We start from the raw sequence: 25932 nt of genomic DNA on the forward strand, positions 1-25932 counted from the left end.
AATAACACCAGCATAATGTCAGAACAGCCACTGACTGTTACAATCCGCTTCAGCCTCCAACTCTCTACTGACTCTTCACTGCACTCTGATGTTTCAAGTTATAAAGCATCCATGCAAATAGGAGCTTGATGAAAAAGAATCTTGTATTTTTTATCTTTTATTTAAATGTGCCTTTTCAATTCTAGCCATTCCATCCCTACGGATTTCATTTGATCTAGTTAAGCACTTCAAGGTTTCTCATCTTAAAAAGACATGTCTGTACGGTTTCATCTGCTCCTAGATGGAAATGTATGTACAGTATTGTTCAAAATAATAGCAGTACAATGTGACTAACCAGAATAATCAAGGTTTTTAGTATATTTTTTATTGCTACGTGGCAAACAAGTTACCAGTAGGTTCAGTAGATTGTCAGAAAACAAACAAGACCCAGCATTCATGATATGCACGCTCTTAAGGCTGTGCAATTGGGCAATTAGTTGAAAGGGGTGTGTTCAAAAAAATAGCAGTGTCTACCTTTGACTGTACAAACTCAAAACTATTTTGTACAAACATTTTTTTTTTCTGGGATTTAGCAATCCTGTGAATCACTAAACTAATATTTAGTTGTATGACCACAGTTTTTTAAAACTGCTTGACATCTGTGTGGCATGGAGTCAACCAACTTGTGGCACCTCTCAGCTGTTATTCCACTCCATGATTCTTTAACAACATTCCACAATTCATTCACATTTCTTGGTTTTGCTTCAGAAACAGCATTTTTGATATCACCCCACAAGTTCTCAATTGGATTAAGGTCTGGAGATTGGGCTGGCCACTCCATAACATTAATTTTGTTGGTTTGGAACCAAGACTTTGCCCGTTTACTAGTGTGTTTTGGGTCATTGTCTTGTTGAAACAACCATTTCAAGGGCATGTCCTCTTCAGCATAGGGCAACATGACCTCTTCAAGTATTTTAACATATGCAAACTGATCCATGATCCCTGGTATGCGATAAATAGGCCCAACACCATAGTAGGAGAAACATGCCCATATCATGATGCTTGCACCTCCATGCTTCACTGTCTTCACTGTGTACTGTGGCTTGAATTCAGAGTTTGGGGGTCGTCTCACAAACTGCCTGTGGCCCTTGGACCCAAAAAGAACAATTTTACTCTCATCAGTCCACAAAATGTTCCTCCATTTCTCTTTAGGCCAGTTGATGTGTTCTTTGGCAAATTGTAACCTCTTCTGCACATGCCTTTTTTTTAACAGAGGGACTTTGCGGGGGATTCTTGAAAATAGATTAGCTTCACACAGACGTCTTCTAACTGTCACAGTACTTACAGGTAACTCCAGACTGTCTTTGATCATCCTGGAGGTGATCATTGGCTGAGCCTTTGCCATTCTGGTTATTCTTCTATCCATTTTGATGGTTGTCTTCCGTTTTCTTCCACGTCTCTCTGGTTTTGCTCTCCATTTTAAGGCATTGGAGATCATTTTAGCTGAACAGCCTATCATTTTTTGCACCTCTTTATAGGTTTTCCCCTCTCTAATCAACTTTTTAATCAAAGTACGCTGTTCTTCTGAACAATGTCTTGAACGACCCATTTTCCTCAGCTTTCAAATGCATGTTCAACAAGTGTTGGCTTCATCCTTAAATAGGGGCCACCTGATTCACACCGGTTTCTTCACAAAATTGATGACCTCAGTGATTGAATGCCACACTGCTATTTTTTTGAACACACCCCTTTCAACTAATTCAACTAATTGCCCAATTGCACAGCCTTAAGAGCGTGCATATCATGAATGCTGGGTCTCATTTGTTTTCTGAGAATCTACTGAACCTACTGGTAACTTGTTTGCCACGTAGCAATAAAAAAAATACGAAAAACCTTGATTATTCTGGTTAGTCACATTGTACTGCTATTATTTTGAACAATACTGTATGCATCACAGGCAAATCTGGAGGGGAAAATCATCTAAAGTTTCCAAGTTCCATGTGTGGTGTTCCACTCAAAATTGTTACACCAGCTTTAGGTTTCAGTAAAAAGTTAAGATGTATCTGAATTTGACTGGAAGCTATGAGAGTGTCTGCAGGTATTGATACAGAATCCAGTTTAAACTAAATCAAAAGGTAAATGACCATCATGTCACACCATATTTTTTGCAGCAACTGCATCCTTCCTTCTCCCCTTCCTCCCTTACTCACTCTCACTATTTTTCACTCCTCATTAACAAGAAAAGAAAGGCCAGAGGGCAAATGTGGCAAAACAACAACAAAAAAAAAACATCCTAAATTAATCATTAGGGCTATGTGTGAAAGTGCCACAAAACTAAAGATTCTGCAAAACTAAATCAAAGCATTAATTAACTTAAACCGCTGCAGGGAATCCAAACACTACTATATATGCATGTGTTAAGACTTTTTTATTTTTTATAAATGCTTAACCTTAATATTATTTTCATCAGAGTTTATTTATTATTAATTTTTCTGTGGGGTTTGGGATTTTTGCTAACTTGTTAAAAGAAAAGTTTGAAGGTTTCTGTTTATTAATTTTATTTTTTAAATAAAATGTAGTTACATTTTATATTATTATTTTTATAGGGTAAAACCTGTTTTCTAAATTCCTGTGACTTTTGCAACTAAATGTAGTTTATTTAAACTGTTAAATCTTAAATATTTGGCAATAGCAAAGATTGGGATACAAATGTCAACTGCTTTTTTATAATTAAAATTAATTTAGTTTATATTTAAACAAAAAATGAGGTTTTATTAAATACATTATAAATGAGGTTTTATTAAATAAATATTTTTACTTCAATGACTTTAATACCAATGTCAAACTATGTGTATCTGTTGGACACAGGCAAAATACAAAACCTCCGGAGGTCAAAATCTTCATTTTTATAATGTCTATAAACATCTGATGCGTTTAAAGCTTCTTTTCATGCAAGTTAATCTTATGTTACATAACAGCTTATCTAACATGCCAAATAGTTACTATAAAACATGGGATTTGTGCCTCTAATACTTTAAAAGCGTAATGGGACATCGATGTGCACCCTGTTCATAAACAGTGCTATAAATACTGTATATACTGTAGATAAAACTCCTGTTCTCTGTGCTTGCTTATCACCGAGATGGCACTGTTGCCAAGGTAACTGCTGGATCTAGTGTGCTGAAAAGCTCTAGGGCATGTGTTTATCTTTCTAGCCACATCAAGAACCGACAGTAGACTTTGGAACAGACAGGGAAGAAACAGACTCACGTCCTCATTGGTGGTCTGGTTGAGGGAGATCAAGTAGGTGTGGAAACCAGTCAATCCCACCACAGACCAGAGCGTGAAAAAACACACCAGAACCTCCAACACAGTGCAATGTGGAGTCAAGGAAACAACATGCTCAAAAAGATCTACAATACACAGTAAACAATGTGTTTAACCTTTGATATGTCTTTGCTCAGCAATACAACGGGTTTTAGAAAAGAAAATACATAAAATAAATGTTAGAAATCTAGTACACAAACACAGTTTTTATCGTGATACATAATTTACAGCGTGACAGGTTTATCAGGAGCTCAGTTTATTTTCAAATCTTCAGGAAGTGTTTCTATAGCCCAGACGAAAGGATATGTTCCGGGAGTTTCTTTAATGGTACTCAGAAACCCGGAGTCCACTGAACCTATAAAACACACAGGATATATTTATTTACATCATGTATCCATGCATGCAAGCAGTAACTCACAGCATCAGATGTCCCAGCGTCTCCCATTATTCCATGTTCAGAGGATTTTCACACATCCACCCACACTCTGCCAGAGCTGAGAAGTTTGCTCTGTTCGTTTACAAGCACCTTTTCAACCACAGTAGCTAGGTTTCCATTCAGACTAATACAAATCTGTTGAAGGACTAGTTTATCCAAGAAATGGCAAAAGAAAAATAATAAAAAGGATCTTAGGGTAGTCTATGTGACTTATTTACTTGTGTTTTACCGCCATATCACCAACAATGGCTTTATTCATGGCCAGTATCATTACATTACATCATTTACAATAACTTTAAGAAGCAACCACTATTCAGAAACATACAACAAAACAACAGTACTGATCAAAATCATACAGAATCTTTCAATTTTCAGCTTTTAACAAACTGGTTTCTTTTGACCTTTCAATAAATATGAATGAGTGAGTCTCCATCTCGGTCTATCTCTTTGTGACTACATGTATATGCTATATATATATATATATATATATATATATACATGACGTCTGAACCCATACAATAACTGTGTGAGAAACTGAACAAAACGGATGTCATATCACCTAGCTCTCAAAGTAAATGACACATGGTGATGAAGGTTTGAAATGATGACATTTGGTTCAATATAAAAACTTAGATCTCAATCAAGTCAAAGCAATTGTAAGGCTTCAGAAGACTTGTATAATGCTATATATGCTGCATGGACTAATTTTAGGGTGACCAATGACTGTGGATATGTATGGTCAGAATTAGATTATATTATTTAAATTAATAGGCCAGATTTCAAACCGCAAAAACTGGTTATGATGAAAAGGTCAGAGCTGATTTATCCTCGCATAAACTTGTCTTGCACAAATGAGATTTGTGAGGAAAAAAAAGTGAATTTCAAATGGAAGGGGAAAATAAAGGGATCAGCTTCACTTTTTGGAAAGTCAAAAGACAGGAACATGCTAAATATGCTAGCAGTGTAGAGAGCTTTGTTATAATCAAGTTGCGATGTGCCACATGTATCCGGTGTCGATGTGGTGTGGGGTAGAGCCCTGCACGGGCCTTAGATTTAGACCCGAGCCCGGCCCTGGCCAGAGACGCTCAGGCACGAGCCCGGCCCATGTCCGACAGCTTATCAGAATAATTCATCCTTCGGAACTGTAAAGGGTCTAATTTTTATTTTATTTTTTTACTCACATCATCAACAAAATGTTAAACGTGCTTTTATAAAATAAATAAAACAAAAATGCGCTTTCTTCCGTCTGATCCTGAATAGGAGCGCTTCACAAAAATGAACCGAAACCGAGTGAATACATGCCTCACAGACATGATAAATATATCTACAGAAAGCTTTAAACTAGTACTTAAAAAACATATCGAAAACAAAAACTCTTTAATTATAATCATAATCCATATAGATGCATTTCTTAAAGGTGCGTTTAATGTGGAGAATGCGAGCATTGCACAAGACCAAATGTCTCGTTGTTCTCGTTCTCGTTGTGCTAATTACAGTGGCTCTTCTGATATCCTGAACACTCCCCGACCGAACTACGCCTGAGAGAACCATATTCGCATACATACTGAGTGTCACTTCAAGACACTTGTTTTCCTAGAAACTATGACCATTAAACCGCGTGACTGTCTGTAGATTTTAAATTGTTATTGATAACATGAAAATGTAATTTCCTCTTTTAAACAATCCGATTTTGGATGTCAACAGTGAAGACGTTCAGGCACTCACACACACATTGTCTTGCTGCGATACTCACGGAGAACCACATGGACGATGTCGAAGGCGAAGATGTAGATGGTAAGTAGAGACAGCGAGAGTGTGAACAAGTAGAAGTATCTGTAATTCCTCTTTCCTACGCAGTTTCCGACCCAGGGACAGTGATGGTCAAACCGGTCTGAGGGAAAGACACACAGAATCTTAAGACTCTCATGTCAAGTCAGTTTCTACATTCTCACTCAGTAAGTGTGGATATTCTGTCAGAGACCGGCATATATTTCTTTTACTTCTTAGAGGGAGATGGTATTCAAACTAGTGTGTGTGTGTGTGTGTGGGCATGTTTTTGTGACATATCAGGACACAACTCTGTATAATGACATGGGTATGACACAGGTATTACAAGGAGAGGGTGACTTATGAGGACATAACCCATGTCCCCATTCTTCAAAGCACTTAGAAATCATACAGAATGAGTTTTTTTTTGAGAAAGTAAAAATGCACAAAGTTTCCTGTGAGGGTTAGGGTTAGGTGTAGGGTTGGTGAAGGGCCATAGAATATACAGTTTCTACATTATAAAAACCATTACGCCTATGGGATGTCCCCACTTTTCACAAACCAAACATGTGTGTGTGTGTGTGTGTGTATGTGTGTGTGTGTGTGTGTGTGTGGGGCAGGTGCAGGCCACTCAAACAAATGGTCCTGTCACCTGTGTTCAGGATGACTGTGCAAAGAGAGCAAAACTGAGCCCTCAGTGAACTGTCTAATATCAGCATATGTGTGAATATGTGCATATGCTGTCTGACTCAGCTCTTAACAATTCACTATTATACTGGAATATCAAAAGGCAAGAATGTTTGTATGTAGACATAGTACAACTCTGTAAAAACCCCACAAACCACAATAAGTGCAGCACATTATTTTAGTGATACAAAACAAATGATAAATCTAGTGCAAACTAAAAAAAACTAACAGTTCTGCAAAATACCTTGTTGCATTGAAACTTTGAAAGTTAATTAGGCCTTGTAAGGTTCAATTCATTTGTTGACTTACTAATACCTAGTAAAATTAATGATTTTTAATTAATGATACCTTATATTAGTAGTATCTATTATAATGATAATAATACTATTCATTAATCTTGAATTAATAATAGTTTAATTACCGTATTTTCCTGACTACAAGCAGCAACTTTTTTTCATAGTTTGGCTGGTCCTGCGACTCATAGTCAGGTGTGACTTATTTATCAAAATTAATTTGACATGAACCAAGAGAAATGAACCAAGAGAAATAAACCAAGAAAAAACATTACCGTCTCCAGCCGCGAGAGGGCGCTCTATGCTGCTCAGTGCTCCTGTAGTCTACACTGAAGACATAGAGCTCCCTCTCGCGGCTGGAGACGGTAATGTTTTCTCTTGGTTCTAAATAAATGCGACTTATAGTCCAGTGCGACTTGTATATGTTTTTTCCTCATCATGACGTATTTTTGGACTGATGCGACTTATACTCAGGTGCGACTTATAGTCCGACAAATACGGTATTAATATTAAGTAAAATATATTAAAGATTTTAAAAGAAGTCTCGTCATAAATAAGGATTATAATATTCAAATGATATTATAATATAATCTTTATTAGATCAAACCTAAAATAGTAAAAACAGTAATATTGCAATACATTTATAATAGTTTTCCATTTAAACATATTTTAAAATGTAATTTAATCCTGTGATGCAAAGAGGAATTTTTTCAGCATCATTACTCCAGTCTTCAGTGTCACATGATCCTTCAGAATCATTCTATTATGATGATTTGATTCTCAAAAAAGCATTTCTTCTTATTATCAATGTTTAAAACAGCTGTGTTGCTTAACGGTTTTGTGGAAACTGCACTTTAGTCTTTAGTGAATATAAAGTTCCAAAGAACAGAATTTATTTGAAAAATAAATATTTTTTAATGTTTTTTATTTCATTATAGATCAATTTAATGCATCCTTGCTGAATAAAAGTTAATACATTTTTTTTACTGCACTTCTTCCTTCAACAAGCCACACAATCTGAGGTAGCATTCACATTTTTTTGTGCAAAATGTTAGGGACAATCACTCACCCACACAGTTGTCGCAGATACTGCAATGGGAAGCACGTGGGGGTCTGAAGATCTTGCAGGTGTAGCAGTACTTCAGCTTGACGATCTGGTTGTTAATTTGCACGTTCTTGATGCGGGGCGGAGGCCGCTGTCCAGCCATGACATTCCCATTGGCCGCTTCTGCAAGAGATGAGTAGAGACAGTCAACATGGCAACCAGCAGCGCTCGGGTCGATTAAGATCCATATGCATGACACATAACACAGCCTCTGATAAAGGACTCACTCAAGGCCACTCCAGCGTGTGCCATGACTCAGTGACAAAAGAAATGAAAAAACACCAATAAATCAGACCCAGCAGATTGTGTAGCTCTGTGAAAAGAGCTCAAAACCTCAATTACAAAATAGTTACAAGTATAATGATTTTTGCTCTGAGGCTGCAGCGGAATGAGAATAAAACAAGATTTCAAAAGAAAAATGAAAGGGATAAGCCAGTCATTATCACAAAATAAACTTTGATGGCGATTAAGACCATGAAATGAAGCGGAGAGATCTTGTATCACACTAAAGGGGTTTATTTTGTATTAAATGACATGCTGACTGCACATTATCCCCCTTAATAAATCAGTAAATAAATAAATATTAAATCTTATCGTGATATGATTATGTGAGAAGATGGAGCTAGCACAGTAATGATAACTGCCAGTGACAACCGTTAAATAAATAGTGTAGTGATCATTTTAAAAAATATTTGACCAGAGAATAACTTATTTGAACAATGCAAAAAAAATTATAATAATAATTGGGTGTGCATGTACTTTCACTAAAAATGTTCACATATGTAAATGATAAACTGCTTTCTAAGGAACATAATTTTATATTATTGCTTTTTTTCTGTTATTGCCAGAGATCTAGAAAAAAAATAAGCATCTTTTCTATTCCTTTTTCTTTATTTGCATTTTTTTCAAAATGACTCCCTTTTATCTGGATAGCGACAACACTGAAGGCAAAAGCTCTTCTTTCAAAAGGTAATTTCCTTGCATTTGTCAGCTCTGTACTTTTATACTCGATTGAAATGGTTGCATTAGCATGCACTCAGGAGGCAGAACTACACAGCTGCCTCTTAATCCACACACAAAAAAAAACGGTAAATCCAAACTTGCATCTGATCCAGCATCAGTCACACAGAAATTCATCTAAAAATAGCATATTAAAGATGGAATGCTGAAATAGAGCAGAGAAAATCTGTATAAATCAATCAACACAACCCTATTAGAGAGAACCATAGAAAAATTCCACATCAACATCAGTGAAAGGGGTTAGTGGATATTTAATGACATCAGAGAATACTCTGGTTTATCAGGGGAATTGCCAAGAGAAATGATGTCCTGGTTTAGTGAACCTCAGTAATAACAAATGCTGCACTGCCCCTAGGCACGTCTGAGCTTCAGCGCTGGTGCTGATGTGTAACAACACTGCTCTCGCTTAAAAGAGAAACCAGGGAGGGGAAAAAGAAGAGATGAGGGACAAGAATGGAGAGAAGTGTTGGGAGATGAGTCCATCTTTATCTTGTAATCAGTGCAGGGAACAGTGACAGACAGGTGACTGAACTAGACAAGGCAATATTTCCCACAGAGCCAAAACCACACAAATGAATCACTAGAAGCAAAATTAGCAAAATGAGAGCAGCAAGATAATCCAATTTAATTGCATTTAATTAGTCAGATGAAGTGAAGTTAACCTTTCTGACATTCAAAGTATGACAAGCGTGCAAAAAACTACGCATGAATTCCCTATTTTAAGCCTATTTTGAGGTTTTCTTTGGTATTTTCAGTTCACTGAAAATAGTTATTTTTGCTGCAGGGTAATTTTCCTTTTTTGGCAAAGGAAGCCAATGCAACGGGCATTTTGGTTCACTTCACTCACTGTAGATCAGGATAGACAAAGGTCTAAGGCAATCTACTAAGGCCATTTCTTTTACTATTTAACGGTCAATGCTTGAGCTGAGCAGATACTTTCTCAAAGAAAAAAAAAAAGAGACAAATGAGCCTTAGGATTTGAATGAGCCTCATCAGTTTCTGCCAAACACCCTGGCAAAATATACAACTTTCACTTTGAATAGTCATGACACTGGTTTCTGTTCAAGTCAGTTGACATATGGCACTGTGTGGGTGTGTACCAGTCATGTGAAGAAGATCTATTTCTTATTTTACTTATTTGTACCTTTAATGGTTAATAGAGTGAAGTAAAGAAGAAAAGCCAGAGGCAGGAATGAGATTGGCTCATGTCTTCTGAAATTTCAATTGTGTGTATTCAACATAGGCGTGGGATATTTTTGGGAAGTATATTTGTTTCTTTATTAAATTATGTAAAGGGATTTGAAGGGGGAAAAAAAGAATGGTAAGCAGATGTAAGTTATAAGGTTTCTTGAGGTTTCTTGCCTAGTTGCATTGTAATTTTACGGATGAGATTTTTGCTTAAATGTATATCTAAAATTACAAATGCATCTGAAGACAAAATACAGCTGTGATTTTCCAAAAGAAAAAAAAAAAAATTACATAACCATTAAGCCCATCAATGTTTGCCAGATAACCTCAGGGTTCATGGACCAATGCACTCAGCCATTTCAAATCACAAAACAAAACAATAAATTAATCAGCAGGTCTGGGCTAACAGCATCCCACTTACGCCACATGCTTACTAGACTATTCATGTTCTCCCACTCACTGGGCCAAAACACCCGCAGGTAGCACTGCTGGTGCGAACGGTGGCATTAGACTTCAAATCCCCCTCCCTGAACTCAGTCACCCTCACACTCACCGATCTCCATCTCAATGAAGTTGGCCTCCTCCGGCAGAGCCCGTGGCAGCACCCCTGGGTCACTGAAGCTGGTTCGGAGCAGCATGGCCACGACAAAGACGAAGAGCAACACTGCAAACACAGGGATGGCAGGAGACAGGTGCACTGCCAGGTACGGGCACCTGTACGGGACAAGTGAACAAGCAGGATTACAAATGAGGCAGGCAAAACATGAAATTAACAGCACAGAGGTAACATGAGTTTATAACCTGAAAGTTAAGTCGCTCTATTATTAAAATAAAACAAGTCAATAAAAATAGGAAACCACACAGCTATAATATAATTTAATGTGATGTGATATAGACAAAAATTATAATACAAACAAAACACACATATACATATTTATTGTGGATAAAAAGCGAAACTAAAATAAATGACAATGAATAGATAAAGAATTTGCATTAAAACAAAAAAACATTTCTGCTGGATAGCAGATGTTTTGAACTGTAACCCTGCATTAACAGAAATGGTTTGTAGAAAGCAATGTAAAATAATTCTTCATTAAAAAAAAATATTCTTTAAAATAATTGTTTGCTGATGCAAGCAGCTAAAATGTACACAATTCACATTACACATAAATGCTTCTGAACCTAAAGAGTTTTTTTTTTCTTTCGAAAAAGGTGAAATTAAATTTCGCTGAAGCAAAATGGCAATGGATACATACATTTCCCATCAAACGCAAAAATTTCAGTCGGCACACCAATGCTTTTAACTATGATTTTACTAAATCCAACACAAAAACATTGTTTGTTATCTTTTTGATATAGCATTACTGTCTCCCTGAAATAAAAGAGGGGAGGTCATTGATGAAGTGGGTTTGTATTCTCTGTCTGGCATTGTCTTTTCAGACCCAGTCAGGCAGACAGCCATACACCACTGAATTTGGTTGCTCTCATAAATTGCGGATGACTTGGGACCTGTAAAAATGCCTCCCTTCGCTCAGCCTGCAGCAGATTGGTCGGCTCCACAGGCCACTGCATTGAGCTATTAATAGGGTCACCCTGGCTCTCCTCCACCACTCTCTCCTGCAATGTAGACCTGCTATACTAAGATAATGTATGGCTAATACATCACGATAATGGTTCAGCTCATCGCAGGCACTGTGCATCCACTCTCAGGGGAATTTGCTACGTTTAGCGTTCTGAACAAGCAAAGGACATCTTTACAACACTAACTACAATACAGTGAGGGAGAGAGAGAAGACATGACAAGTCCTAATAACTAGGGGTGCACCGATGAAGATCGGCCGATCATTTATGCGCATCTCGTCAGTAAAGCCGGTTCTCTAATCAGCGGTAAATTCCATCAGGTGCGTGATTTCACATAGAGCAGCTGTTACTACACAGAGCCGTTGTCAACTGACAAGCTGCGCAAATAAACCCTGATAATGAACGTGGATTTGCGCAGCTAGTTAGACTAGGCCTTCTTTTGGGGAGTTAAATCTTAAGTGCTTCTAATAACACACAAAATGCAAACTATAAAGTTTCAAACCAAACCTTCTACAATACATACTAAAAAAACTGATTGAATCAGTCTATACTAGACTGTGGGTATATCTCCTCACATGTCACATTCACTCCTTCAGGTCCAGCACACAGAACAACAGATTGCAGCTCTTAGAAGTATTAGCAACAGAAAGATCATTTCTAGACAGACATGGTGCAAGTTCAGCTGGTTGACGAACTGGTGTGTCAGCAAACCAGAGACATCAATACACTAGAAATCGACCTGTGGAACGGGTCAGATTAGTTTGATCCATTTAAAACTATGAGACTGGAAGACATAAAGAGAAGGGGAAAAAATCCAGAGCAGAGCCGGTCGATAAAACTTTCCACTGCCCAGATCATGAACAGAATACTGCAGGGAAATCCATTTATTATCATGACAGCTGTGCTGGGGCAAAGCGGAGGAAAACTGAGGAGAACCGCTTGTGTGTGTGTGTGTGTGTCTGTGTGATGTATCTGCTAATGACTTAAGCATTCTGGACCTGCTCCATCATCAGTTCCTATCAGAGCCCTAAGCTTCCCGGACATTACCATCATGCAATGCTGGATGTGGCCTCTTTCATATTAATCAATACATAAGATAAGCAGCTCCAATATAAAAGTACAAATTCTGTTAGCCACTACTGATGCACAAGGTTATTGAACCACCATAATTAGCAATTAATTTCCTCAACAGAACAACAAGAACACACAAAAAAGTATTGTGCCTCAGTATTAGAATATTCTGAATTCAAATATGTATTCGAATAGTTTAAAAAAAAACTAATTTCGCAGGTGAAAATTAATATTCGAATAAAAAAAAAATGTGGAAAAAAATGCCCGCGGTAGTAGAGGTGTGGTTGTCTGCTTTGCGAGTGGGCGCGCTTGACATCACTGCTGAAAGTTGACGTGTCTTAATGGAAGATGCCAGCAAGTGCAGAGCCCAACTCAACCGCAGCAGAGAAAATGAGGTAAAATTGTTGACCCGCGAGATAAAGTTGTATGCAAGCTATTTAAGATACAGTTAGCATACCATTCGACCACTAGCAACATGAGGTCACATCTCAAAAATGTGCACCCAAATGAGCATGGCATAATGTGTGTAACTCCAGCTAAACAGTCACGTCTTGACACTTAACGTTACTTTGCATCGCCCGCCACAAGCTCTTTGTCTGCAACACGACAAGAGGCCATAACAGATAAAATAATTTAGTTCATTTGTAAGGACATGAGACCGATCAGTATCGCGGATGGGGCAGGCTTCGACGTGTTCTGTCAAGCAATGGATGCGAGGTTTGATTATTTATCGTTTAATGTCAAGGAAAAGTTTCATGTTTAGCACAGCACAGCTCGCTCTGAGCATTCAATGTCAGTTCTATATGCTGTAAAACTTCAATTAATATTAATAATATTTGTTTCAATCACTGAATTCATTCACAACATGCGCAACCAGATGTTTGAATAGTTCGAATATTCGTGCATTTTTTAGAGGGAATATTCGAACGTCATTTTTGAGCAATATGGACAGCCCTACTCAGTATACATACTCAAAACTTTACTGTTGAAAATCAACACCAATTTCTATTTGACTTCCATACTGTGACATAGCTCTGGAACAGGATATTGGATCACAAGTTTAAGAGTTTGCTAAAACAAATTCTGGAATTAGTATAATTAAATAATTAGTTCAAATTACACACACACACACACAAAGCCACTCCTGTCACTTTGTTATAGCATCTCCACCCTTGTGTTTGCCTTCACAGCTTTACCTTAGTGAATTATCTGCACAATGCTCCACAGAGAACAAGGTGAAAAGGACTGTTTTCCACAGTTAAGACAACATGAAGCACAACAGCAGAGTTTTATGGCTGGCTATGAAAAGGCTTAGCTGTTTGTTCGTTTAATCAATAGAGCTGCTTCATTGGTCTGGCTGGTCTCTAGGTGGAGACTGGTGGGGGCAGGGAGGCCTGCCAATTATCGTTACTGATAGTGCTTGGTGCAAGCATCCTGTATGCCACCGGAAAGGCCAATAAGGGGAGAAAAACCATGGATAATGCTTAAAAACAACAAATAGATTTATTGTGAAAACCTGGTTCAGTCTGAAACAAATCTGAAGACAATTTTATATAACATTACACAGTCAGTGATGCTGAATGCAGTGTTGATGTGCAATAAGCTCTCACATTCAAATACTACCATTCAAACATTTGCAATCAATACGATTTTTTCTTTAAGACATTAAAAGTGTATTTAGCAAGGATGCATTAAATTGATAAAACAACAGTAATATTTATGATATAAAAGATTTCTATTTAAAACAGCTCTTCTTTTGAACTTTCTACTCAAAGAATCCTGAAAAAAAATTATCTCTGTTTCCACAAACATTGATAATAATGAGAATTATTTTCTTGAGCACTAAATCAACGTATTCTGAAGATTTCTGAAGGGTCATGGGACACTGAAGACTGAAGGCTCTTAATTACCTATTTTAGTTTTGAGAAACCTCCATAACAGATACACTAAATACTGAGAGAAAGATTTTCTACTTCTAAGGATGGAAACACAAGTTGATATGTGCATCGAAACCAAAAAGTAGGTCAAACTGTTAAGGAATGAAAGGTCCTGCAATTCCCAAGAAAATCTTTCAACATGCAAATAATCACCTCATTCATTTCGACTTTACATTGCAAAACTTGATGATGATGATGATGATATTAAATTTGCATGCGATAGCACTAACAATAAAGCGGGGACTGATTAATAAGTGAACAAACAAACTGCAATCTTGCATCCGGGTGTGACATCAGCAGCCATTCCTTCTGATAAAGGACTCTCATAAAAGCTTAAAGTACAAACAAGTGTAGGTTATGTAAAGTATAAAGTACAAAAAGTACAAATATGTACTGATTACGTACAAAAGGATATTTCAGCTGTGTCACACTGATATAAGTTGTAATGCTGGGATGTTGTCATGCCTGAAAATTACTTGCACAACCTCTGTTAATTCTTCATAAAGAGTTTGCCAATTATGTATGAATTATGAATTATGCATCACTGGCAAAAAAAACGGTATCCTAATCCCTTATGAAGACAAATTTGCCACAGTTCCAGTTTTGCCTTCACATTGCACAGACACAAAAAATAATAATCCGTAAGTATAAACTGTCTCCTCTGTTTTATCATGACCCTACAGAGGGACAGAAACAGATGGGAGCCCTCTCACACAGATCGTGACACTGACTAAGTCATACACAACACACTTCCTCTGCAACAACATGAGTAACTATCCACTATAAAATGTATAGACATTTAACTGCTCAGCAACAATTCCATTAAACAAACATACAGGACAAAGACAGAGTGAAACCCAATCCATGTACTTCTAAAGTGAATGAATGAGTGGGTGAACACAATCACCAGAATCTGATGACTGTCAACACATACAGTACAGTTATGTAACAGTTTCACTGGTGTAGAACCAATTTAATAAGAACATAAAGTATTATAAAGGTGAAGGGTGTAGGTCTGCATCACTAACATACCAAACAGAACTGCAGAAACTGTCTGTTTTCAAACAGGTTTCCTGAACACTTTGTTTTGATAGTGTCACAGTATTACACTCTTCAGAAATTCAGTCAACAAATGGCTTAGGTGTAGATTTTCTGCACATTATGGTGGGATATGACATTTTTCAGTGCTGTTATTGTTAAAGAAATTATTTATTTTTTTAATCTACAAAAATTTTAGATTTTGCATTGGCAACAAATAGAAACAAAATAAGATTACATACTAAAAATAAACAATAAAAGCTTGTTCAATATATTATATTCTAGAATTTAAAAATAATAATAATAAATCTTTATTTTATTTACACTGAATTCCACACTTCATCTTTAAGTTGAAGATATCAGGCTAATAGCAAGTGATTCTTCCTTCCAGTCAATCGATCAAACCCTCGGCTATAGTGAGTGCAGGATCAGCACTATTTTTTATGGTCTACTTTGACACACACACACTGCAGTTTTTTTTTTTTTTTTTTACTTAATTTCTAGCCTACACAACCAACTCATTATTCTAAATCTGATATCCAAAGAAAGTAAAAACATGAATGCAATGCAACTTGCATAATCTTGTGCACACTAACAGCCAGAAATTAAAATATAAGATTAAGAGATTTTCAGCAAACAAAAACACATGAGAAGAATGGAAGGGAGGTGGGATACATGCTCTTCAAAGACACCAAATCTTTAGAAAGAACTGTCCAAAGACCAGCCCTGCTGATCAATCTTGTGCCTGCAGAGGAATAAACTTCCCAGACACAGGCCCAATGGACAGAGAGGTATATGAGGACACAACAGTGTGAGCATTCAGCAATACTCAAAGGAAGCAATGTGTTTCCATAAACAATGTCAGTCTCCTCTGGAAAGTCAAGCTATGAATTAAATAAAAGATTAAGTGCGCACAAAAATATATGTGCACTACTGAAACTAAATATCCAGCAGGGAGTCAGGGACTATATTATGAATAACCTTGGGTGATATTTAATAATTGTGATCGTATATATGTATGTAAAATAAACCAAATATTCATTCACTCTTTAAATGGTTTCAAACCCAATGGCAAGTTTAGTCCATAAAGATGACTGGATACAAACAATGTAAATGCAAATAAATAAATAAATCCCAATTCATCTATTAGCTTGTCATGTAATAAACAATTTGGAATCACACTTTTGCACTTAGCCCAGTCTCTATGCTAATATTTTTGCCTCAAGAGGACTAATTATCAGTAACAGCGATATGAACATGGCGTGCAGTGAAACCCTACAGGAGCCAGCAGCTCCATACATGACAGTGTTTCTGACTAGGGACAGAATCGTTTCCTTTCGCTGATGAACAGGCCTAATGGAAGATCCTTGATATGAGCAGGGCACAACACTCAAGTCTCAGGAAACACCAACCACAGACGTCAAAGTCCACACAAGGGAGCTCATATCCAAATAGCAGAGCTCATATCCAATTTGCAGCACATCCAGCTTTACCATCATGGACAGTAATCTGCTATTGTGAAAGCGTGTTTCAATAACAAAGATGACACAGCTCTTTCCCATCCATCAACGCAAATTATCTCACAGAGTTCAAAAATCTGTCATAAATCTTAATCATTTTTCATTAGCATATATATAAATAGATTAGATGGATGGATGGATGGATGGATAGATTAAGCTGGTTACTAAATTGTTTTAGGTTCATGTTGGTTGATCTACAGGTTATAAAGCCCTTTAGTTTATAGCTCTCCTTAACAAAACACTATTGTCTTATACAGATGGTAAAAATAACCTTACATATTTTTGTAGCCCAAAATAAAAAATAATAATAATAGTTTTGGTTGTTGTGGAAATCGTTCCTGTTCTACTGGAGACTGTCGTATGTCATCACCAGTTAATTATGACTGTCATATAGTAACAGAAAGTCTGACTCATTCTCACAAACTGGTTCATTTGAACAGTTCGATTCAAAGAGTCGGTTCAAAAAAACAAATAAAAACAGTTTTACTTCACATAGTCTCCTGAAATTGCGGCGCGGTATAATACGTGATATAAATAAAAAATGTAATGTACCCACTGATATTATAGATAAGTGAATGTACCCTAACAAATACACTTCTGTTTATTATGTTTATTTTTATTTTTATGTTTCCCAGTGCAGTTTTTAATGATAAATTTAGAATCTTAATTTAGATCTCATTTCCACAAAATTTATTTACATATTTTGGCACGTGTTAATAAAAACGTTATTTAAACAGTGGTTTGTATGTGTGCTAAAACTGCCATAAAATCAAATTGTAGGCGCATTCTCTCACAATAAATTTTATTTGTGAAATGTAATATAAATATTTTGGCACATAAACGAATATTAAAGTAAGTGTTTTCACGGTTTAAATAGTCGACGACTGTTCACTCAAGAATTATTGGGAGTGATTCAGTTCACACAAAAAAAGAATTGTTCAGACCGGTTTTGTGAACCGCTCCAAACAATTAATTAATAAGATCTGAATCAAACACCGATTCATTCACGAATCGAACATTTTTGTTGTCATATGAAAACACAGCCATGGCGGAACCAAACCAAATTCAGCTTGCACAAGAGATGGCGTGTTTTCACTCCAAAACATCAGAGCGCTTCGTTCATCAATATTTCACACACTTTTTATCGTAACATTGTTGCATTTACCATGTGGCTGTAATATGTTTTGACTGATTATTAAAGATACTATTTCATCCTTACAAAATCCATCTACAATGCAAATCCCCCACTGTAACAGTGCACACTAATAGTTTATCTCGTCTATAGCAGAGCAGATTATGTCTAATAATCACCAATGATATGCACTTACTCAAAGGCGAAGAACAGAGAGCAGGTTCCAATGATGAGAAACAGGGTCAGGTAAAATACTCCTTTCTGCCTAGCCATCATAACCCGTCCATCGCAGCAGAAGGTGTTTTTCCCAGGTAATTTCTCCCATTTTCGAGAGACCTTCCGCGTTATCATCACAGCCGACATGATAGCGAAGGTACAAGCAGATTGTCTTTTGTCAGCTTAACCTCAAATAAACCACAGCCGTGTCCACTAAGTGATTAACCTGAGACTAACGACCGATTAAAGTGTTATTATCAGCAATACAAATACAGGAGCTTCTTTTGCAAAAATGCAATCCTTCCTTCACGCGCACGATTTGTTTGTAGGATTCTTCTCGTGGCTCCTCGCGGATCTTCTGTTTCTTAAAATCATCAGTCTGTCGCGCTACATATCTGCTCTTCTGTACTTAAATCCATGGTTAAATTCCCAATCAAATACCAAAAAGCAAAGTCCTCATCCAAAAACGAAGATTCCCCATACTGCCACAATTTGAAAGTGCTTCCCTTCATAAACCGTGTACGTAATTCGAATGAGAAAGCGAGGCTTGCCTGAAATAAATGTGTATAAACGCTAAACGCACATCTGGAGTGTGAGTGGACCTTGACCGACTGACATTTATGTCATTGGTTAGGTTGGTTAAAAGCGCCTATCCCGAGATTTTTATCCGTCCTCTTTCTCTTAAAACGATACTAAATAAATCTGAGTAACGCCTTTTGTGATCTATGCCGATTATACTGCAATTATTTGAGTAATGTGCAAGACAATCTTTGCTCTAATTTCGTGTCGTAGGATGCAAGCAGGGCTGGATTCTCTTCTGGAGCAGGAAACACGCCTAGATTGAAATGTCTCTTCTTAAAGGGCCAGTGTCACACCGTACAGGGAACAAAGGAATTTTGTCTTCTAAAAATAATATCCAGTATTGTTATTTTTTAGCCTTTTTGGCGAGCGTGATATTTTCAGCACGTTAAATGATACTTCATTAAAGTCTATTCGATTTTAGGCCTATTCCAGCCATAGCTATTTTAATTTAACATTGTCTATTGTTGTTATATATGGTTTTGTTACTTTGTCTAATGTATATTTATTGTTCTGTGTTTTGTTTATTGTGTGTACAATTGTGCTAAAAATGTTGTTTTTTAATAGTGTGCTTCTAAATGGTTTTCTATGCAACGGCATGTCATTTTCTCTCTTCCTTCAAAGAAAAAAATACCCTATTTTGACTAAAGATATTCAGGAAATCAAATGGAAGGTGAGAAACAAAAGCTTCTTTATTTGGTTGTACATGCACCATTGCCCGCTGCATGAGTATGTTATCTATTCTGATCTTGCACAAAAGAGAAAGCATTCGTATTGCATGTTTTATCTTGTAAATATGTAAAATGCTGTAAGCGCATATTCAGCATTTAAGCTTAGCTCGTGAGAGATGAAGTTCAGCCAGTTTATGTGTAGGAGTCCATTAGAGACAGTGAGGAGGAAATACAGTATGAACTATAGCAAAGATTATTTAAATAAGAAAGCTTTTAATTAGCATGTGCAAGAGAAAGACTCTGTCTTTATAAAAAGCAAGAAGAGGTGATAGGTTTGGAAACAATACAAGGAAAATACAAAAACAGAGCCATAGGTATTACAAGCAAGTGGCAGACTTGTGCTTCCTTCACAAATTACACAAGCCCACTACCTTGAATAAAGAAGGCAAGGAAAAATCTTAGTCAGAACACATGGCTCATTTTCAAAGACTGTCAGTGGAGACAGATGTTTATTTTGAACCAGATAGTGTAGATATTAATCTGCTATATGGCATAACCATTTGGCCTGGCCTCTGCTGGTAGATTCTGTAACTGCACCATCTGGTTCCAAAAATATTTTTTCTACTTTGATGATCTTTTAAAACGAGCTAAATATGATTAATGAAGAAATAAATGTTTAAATTAATAAAGCATGTCTGTGTTCTCATGCTTCACTCTCCAGGGGCTCGACAGACTTAGTCCAGGGGTGTCTAATTGTCTCCATCCTGGAAGGCCACTGTCCTGTAGCTCCAACCTGCCCAAACACACCTGCCTGGAAGTTTCTAGTATACCTTGTAAGACCTTGATTAGCTGGTTTAGGTTTTTAATTGGGGTTGGAGCTATACACTCTGCAGGACAGTGGCCCTGCAGTGACAGTTTTATTGTTATATTTAAATATTATTTAACATAAAATACTTTTTTATTAGTCTGTTTATTTTTCAGTTTGAAAAGTATTTATTAATGTATTATTTTATTCTTACATTTTACTAAAAGTCTAAACAAAGTAAATGAAAGGTCTATTTATTTGTCGGATTTTCTTTTTGAATTAATAAATTAATTTATTCCTCAGTGATTTACTTGAAAACAGGAAAACACGTGAAACGTTTAGTTATTTAGCTACTTGATTCGCTCATACCATATTTTTAAAATTTTTCTTCGTCTCTCTTTTATACATTTTTTGTAGATATGTTTTTTTTATAAATATATATTTTGTGTACAAAAGTTGTTATACGTCTGTAAAACGGTTGAAGCTAGAAGGGATATATATGGGGCTACTGGGCATGTTTACATATACAGAGTAATTGTTGTCACACTGTAGGGCTGCACGATTCTGGATAAATTGAGAATCACGATTTTTTGATCTCATATAGAGATCACGATTCTCCTACGATTATTATTATTATTACTATTATCATTATCATTATCACAAGTATATAAATTAATTATTTTATTTTGCAAGGATTCTTTAAATTGATCAAGTGTGACAAAGACATTTATAACAAAATATTTCTATTACACACAATTATTGTTCTTCTGAACTTTCTATCAAAGAAACCTTAAAAGAATCTACTCATCTGTTTTCAACATAATAATAATAATAATAATAATAATGTTTTTTATGACAAATCATCATATTAGAATGATTTCTGAAGATCATGTGACACTGAAGACTGGAGGAATGATGCTGAAAATACAGCTGCACATCACAGAAATAAATTACATTTTAAAATACATTCAAGTGAAAGCAGTTATTTTAAATGGTAAAAATATTTCAAAACTTTACTGTTTTTTGCTGTAATTTGCATCAAATAAATATAGTTTGATGAGCAGAAGAGACTTTAAAAAAACATTACACATCTTAAGGTTCAAAAACTTTTGACTGGTAGTGTATATATAATATATTTAAAACCGCAGTTTAGATATTAGAATGATGAAAAAGTTGTTTAGATCACGGATTCAAAGACTCACTCATAAACCTACTACACTTGTTTCATTACTGGATGAATCAGCGTTTTTGAACGATTCTCTTGAATGAAAAATTAATTCATTGACAAATAAATTAAGACACTTGTCGCCACCTATTGGTGAAACAATGCAATCAACACAAACTTTATTTAAAGCGCAGTACTTTCAAAAGGGGATTTATTATATTTTGATCGCTGCCATAGAGACATCAATGTTTATATTTGAACTATAAACTTTATCCCAGTATTTCTGTGATAATATAAATGACTGTAAGATAGAAATAATACCGTGTAGTTGAAAAGACTGTTTGTGAAGATGTTTCTTAACCAAACATGGTAAGAGCTCTCTCTGTGTCAGCGGCAGTGCGCGCACGGATTTGAATGATCCGGTAATTAGTCAAAGGTTTAACAGACTCGGGGAATCGTTGTCTTTTAGAAATGAGATCGAGAGGGTGTCTGAATCGAGATCGCGATCTTTTAACGATAAATCGTGCAGCTCTATACTGTACAACAATTGTTACTATTTTTGTATTATTGTAAGGGCTAAGTTTAGAGCAGGTGTAGATGTTAATAAAACACAATCGAATAGGCAGCAAGTACATTTATTGTTAGCTTCCAGGTTTAGCTGTATGTATCCCTGTAAAACTTTTAAAGCATAAAAATCAATTCCGCCTTTCCTGGAAACTCGATAATTTTTTTTTTAGTTTTTATCACCGCGTACGTCACAGCGAGACAACACAAACGAACAACATTTCCCACAATTCCTTTCGCGCGGATTCAACGTCCGTTTAAACATCCGTGTTCTAGAAGCCAGTACTAGCGCTGGACTGCAACCAGCTTTCTTACCTTTCTCTGTCCAAACGAATTAGATGGAGGGCAGGTAAAACTGACTCCAGAACAGATACTTCATTTTTTTTTTTTTTTCCGGTTGTGAGTACGGAACTGAATGCGAGTGTGTAGCGTCTGAATGTGAGCAAAATTCTGCGTCATTGAAAGGTCTAATTCTAATTAACTTATTATTGTAATGAGTACTTTTGGGCAAATGTTTAATCGGTTCTTGTAGTCAAACGTAATCTAGCCGTTTTTTCTCAAAGTTAGCGTTTCTTTTTCTAAGTATACAGAAAACCTGACTAGCTGCTTTTTAAAATAGCTTCTGTATTGTCATTAGGAACAAAAATGTAGATTTATTGCAACGTACGTTGTATCTCATGATATTCTGTAAAGTATTGTGTTGTTGTTGTTATTGCTTTATTCTTTTTCTCTCTCTCTATTACAGGCTCATAGTCGATCATGATGTCTGAGGGCAGTTCATTTATGAAAGGCATGATCCTAGGGGGCATATTCTGCCTGGTGATCTCTTTCTTTGAGACCTTTAATTCAGGAACCCACTCAGAAGGTCACAAGCATCTCCACCATCATCTGAAACCTCTCAGCAAAGATGAACTACAGAAGTTATCAGAGTCTCAGATGTCTGACTTGCCCCTCCAGGTCCGAGTGTACTGTCTCATCATGGTCACTCCAAAGCTACTGGTCCACTGGGCGACAGCCAATGACACTTGGAGCAAACACTGCGACAAATCTGTCTTCTACACGTCCGAATCGTCCAAAGCTCTAGAGGCGGTTGACCTACAGGAGCAGGATGAGTGGGCTAGGCTACGCAAAGCCATCAAACACGCCTATGAGAATGCTGGAGACCTACGCTGGTTCTTCGTGGCCCGGCCTACTACATTCGCAATTATAGAGAACCTCAAGTATTTGGTGTTGGATAAAGATCCAAGCCAGCCATTTTACATAGGCCACACAGAAAAATCTGGAGAGCTGGATTACGTGGAGTATGACAGCGGGATCGTGCTGAGCTATGAATCTATGAGGAGACTGATAGAGATGTTCAAAGATGAGGACAGATGCCCGGAGCGAGGACATGCCTTGTGGAAGACACCCGAAGAAAAGCAGCTTGCCACCTGTCTGCAATACAGCGGGGTGTTTGCTGAAAACGGAGAGGATGCACAAGGCAAAGGGCTTTTTAACAAGAAGAGCGTCAGCTCCTTGATTTCTGACAGCATGGGCCAAAACCCAGCTGATGTCGTGGAGGCTTGTTGTCCTGACATGGCCATCACGTTCGCTGGCATGTCTCCAAGCCAGATGCAGGTTTTGATGTACGGCGTCTACAGACTCCGACCATATGGACACGATTTTCATGATTCCTTGACATTTCTGCCTCCTAAAAACTCTGATAATGACTGATTGACCTCATGGCTTCTGTATTGGAACTGTTAATGTCACTCACAGAATTGAGACATTGATCTTAACTGGGTGCAGGGCTGACTCGCTGTGATGTGCAGTATTTACTAGATTTGTGATTATCCGTTCTGAAAGTTGGTGCTTGGAAGTTATAGGGGTTATGCTATGCTTTTTGCTACAAGTGCATTCTGGCAAATGGATAATTGTTTTCATTTAAGTGTTTTGTGAGTGGCCAGTATTGAATAAGTGTTTTGTGAGTGGCCAGTATTGGATAATTTTTTGCACTTGATCGTATTTTGAATAAAAATTACACTAGATTTATGAATGCCACACATATGGGGTTAGGAATGAAAATTAAGAACCTTTTGAGTATTTTTTTAAAGTGCATTTTGGATGTATGTTGTATAGAGGGGAAATAATATTTTCATGGTATCTGTATGGTAAACTTTCTATATCACACTTTAAAATATAAAACTAATGTGGTTTGAAAGGTTAATATACTTGATTGTAAAATTACTTTTGGATAGAAAATTGTCTATTTATTTACGCATCGAAATATTGTTTCTATAATTCAGATGTACTTCATTATACACTGGTTTGTGATTTTATTTTATTTTTTAATTGTTCTTAACTACTTTTTTTTTAGTAAACATCAGGATGCTGGATCTCACCTGCTTTGAGTAATAATAAAGGTTACAAATAAAAGAATGCTATATACATGATACAGTGCAGTGAACAAATCATTATGCATTAAATACTCTTTATTTCTATGGATACTTCAACAGATTGCAATAATTCTGATAGGTTTGTTTAATAAATAATAATGAAAATGATGTTTTGTAGCCATTTATTCAACTCTGAAAGAGCTGACCTGTTGTAGAAATGGCGTATTTTCTCCAGTTCTTGATTTTCTTGTTTTTCAATGTTTCATTTTTGTTTTCTATCCTGTTTCACTCATTCTGTCATGTCTTTTCATGTTCCAATTCTCAGATTCCGCTGTCAAATTTCTGTTGCTTTTAATTTATTTAGTCTTTTCTTGAGCTGATTCTGTCTCATATTTGGTTCTTAAATTCTTAATTTGAGCCTCTCCCTCTCTTGCAGTATTTTCTCTACCCACTTTTTAATAGACATTTCCAGGTCTTGGTTGGTGCTGTTTGTAAAATATTGCTCTTTGTTGGATGTTCGTCATTTTACAATTTCAGTAACTTGAGTTCGGTCTCATTTTTCTCTGGTGTTAAAAACCAGGTATCCGTTTTCTCAGAATTTGCTCAGCCAGTTGAGGTTTGCACAGTTACGGCTCTTCACAAAATCTTTCCTCTGATAAACAGAATAATGCTGAACTGTCCAGCTTTTAGACCACACATCTTCTGTATCAGATATAAATTGATCACGTATTCCTCTGTATAACTTCCCACTGTAATCCCTATACTATAATAAATGCATGGGTTCCAGGAGCTAACAGTGTAATGCATTTTCCCATTTCTTTCTGCATTTCTGCATTTGATAGTGTAGTGTGGAAAAGACTTGGATTATCAACAACAGTTACTGATTTGCCCATTAATTATTGATTATTATTGTTATCGAACAGCCCAAGATCAGCAATATTTCCAGAAGGCAAATGGTTCACGATCAGTTCTACAAACTTGGTGGTTGAATGATAATGTAGCATGAGTCTCTGCTGTTTGCAAGACTTCTCAGTGTCACATGGATGAGTTCACCTAAAAAAAATTATATTAATTCGAGTACGAGAACACATATTCTACTGCAGCTGTTCTTGATTCCAAAGCCTGATTCCTATAATTGGAAATTAAAGGAATTTTTAGTTTTATAATATTATAAATTTATAATAGATGTTAAATATATTCCATTGTTGATAAATACATGAATAAATTCTTGTTGATTACTACAGTGTACAATTAAAAGTGGGGGGGAAAAATCTGTTTATGAAACTTTTTATCCTTTATATATTCATGGTAATTTCTAGCCTAAAAATTGTGGCATCAGAATGAACGTAATAAAGTGACAAGAGGATCCAATAAGTGTAGATTAGACCCTATACTATTGGTTTGGATTTTTTAGAAAATGCACATAAATTTGAATGCAATGTACCTCACTTTGGTTCTCCCTATATTACAGTTACC

The 25932-nt window shown here is 36.4% G+C and overlaps 2 protein-coding genes across 4 annotated transcripts in view; one reads left to right on the forward strand and one right to left on the reverse strand.

The window, feature by feature from the left end:
* Positions 1-18444, reverse strand: part of LOC113113922 (palmitoyltransferase ZDHHC9-like) — a 24490-nt gene extending 6046 nt beyond the window's left edge. Inside the window, exons 1-6 of the mRNA XM_026280477.1 lie at positions 18278-18444; positions 10356-10516; positions 7559-7717; positions 5496-5633; positions 3613-3661; positions 3250-3352 (exon numbers count right to left, since the gene is read on the reverse strand). Coding sequence (XP_026136262.1) covers positions 3250-3352; positions 3613-3661; positions 5496-5633; positions 7559-7717; positions 10356-10516; positions 18278-18444 — 777 coding nt within the window. The remainder of the gene's footprint in view (positions 1-3249; positions 3353-3612; positions 3662-5495; positions 5634-7558; positions 7718-10355; positions 10517-18277) is intronic.
* Positions 18445-22302: 3858 nt separating this feature from the next.
* Positions 22303-25245, forward strand: LOC113113924 (C1GALT1-specific chaperone 1-like). 3 transcript variants are annotated; one of them, XM_026280482.1, is made up of 2 exons: positions 22303-22430; positions 22827-25245. In XM_026280482.1, exon 2 carries the CDS (start codon positions 22841-22843, stop codon positions 23792-23794), a length of 954 nt encoding a protein of 317 aa, XP_026136267.1. In that variant the 5' UTR covers positions 22303-22430; positions 22827-22840; the 3' UTR covers positions 23795-25245. The 3 variants fall into 3 exon arrangements, with proteins under 3 accessions (XP_026136267.1, XP_026136266.1, XP_026136265.1); XM_026280481.1 differs by having other exon boundaries at positions 22321-22519; XM_026280480.1 differs by having other exon boundaries at positions 22323-22546; positions 22827-25243.
* The last annotated feature ends 687 nt before the right edge of the window (positions 25246-25932 follow it).

Source organism: Carassius auratus, chromosome 14, assembly GCF_003368295.1.
Source record: "Carassius auratus strain Wakin chromosome 14, ASM336829v1, whole genome shotgun sequence".
In the NCBI taxonomy this organism is placed as follows: Eukaryota; Metazoa; Chordata; class Actinopteri; order Cypriniformes; family Cyprinidae; genus Carassius; species Carassius auratus.

Excerpts from the sequence above, each read along its gene's own strand:
- LOC113113924 (XM_026280482.1), top strand. The coding sequence starts at position 22,841 with ATGATGTCTGAGGGCAGTTCATTTATGAAAGGCATGATCCTAGGGGGC.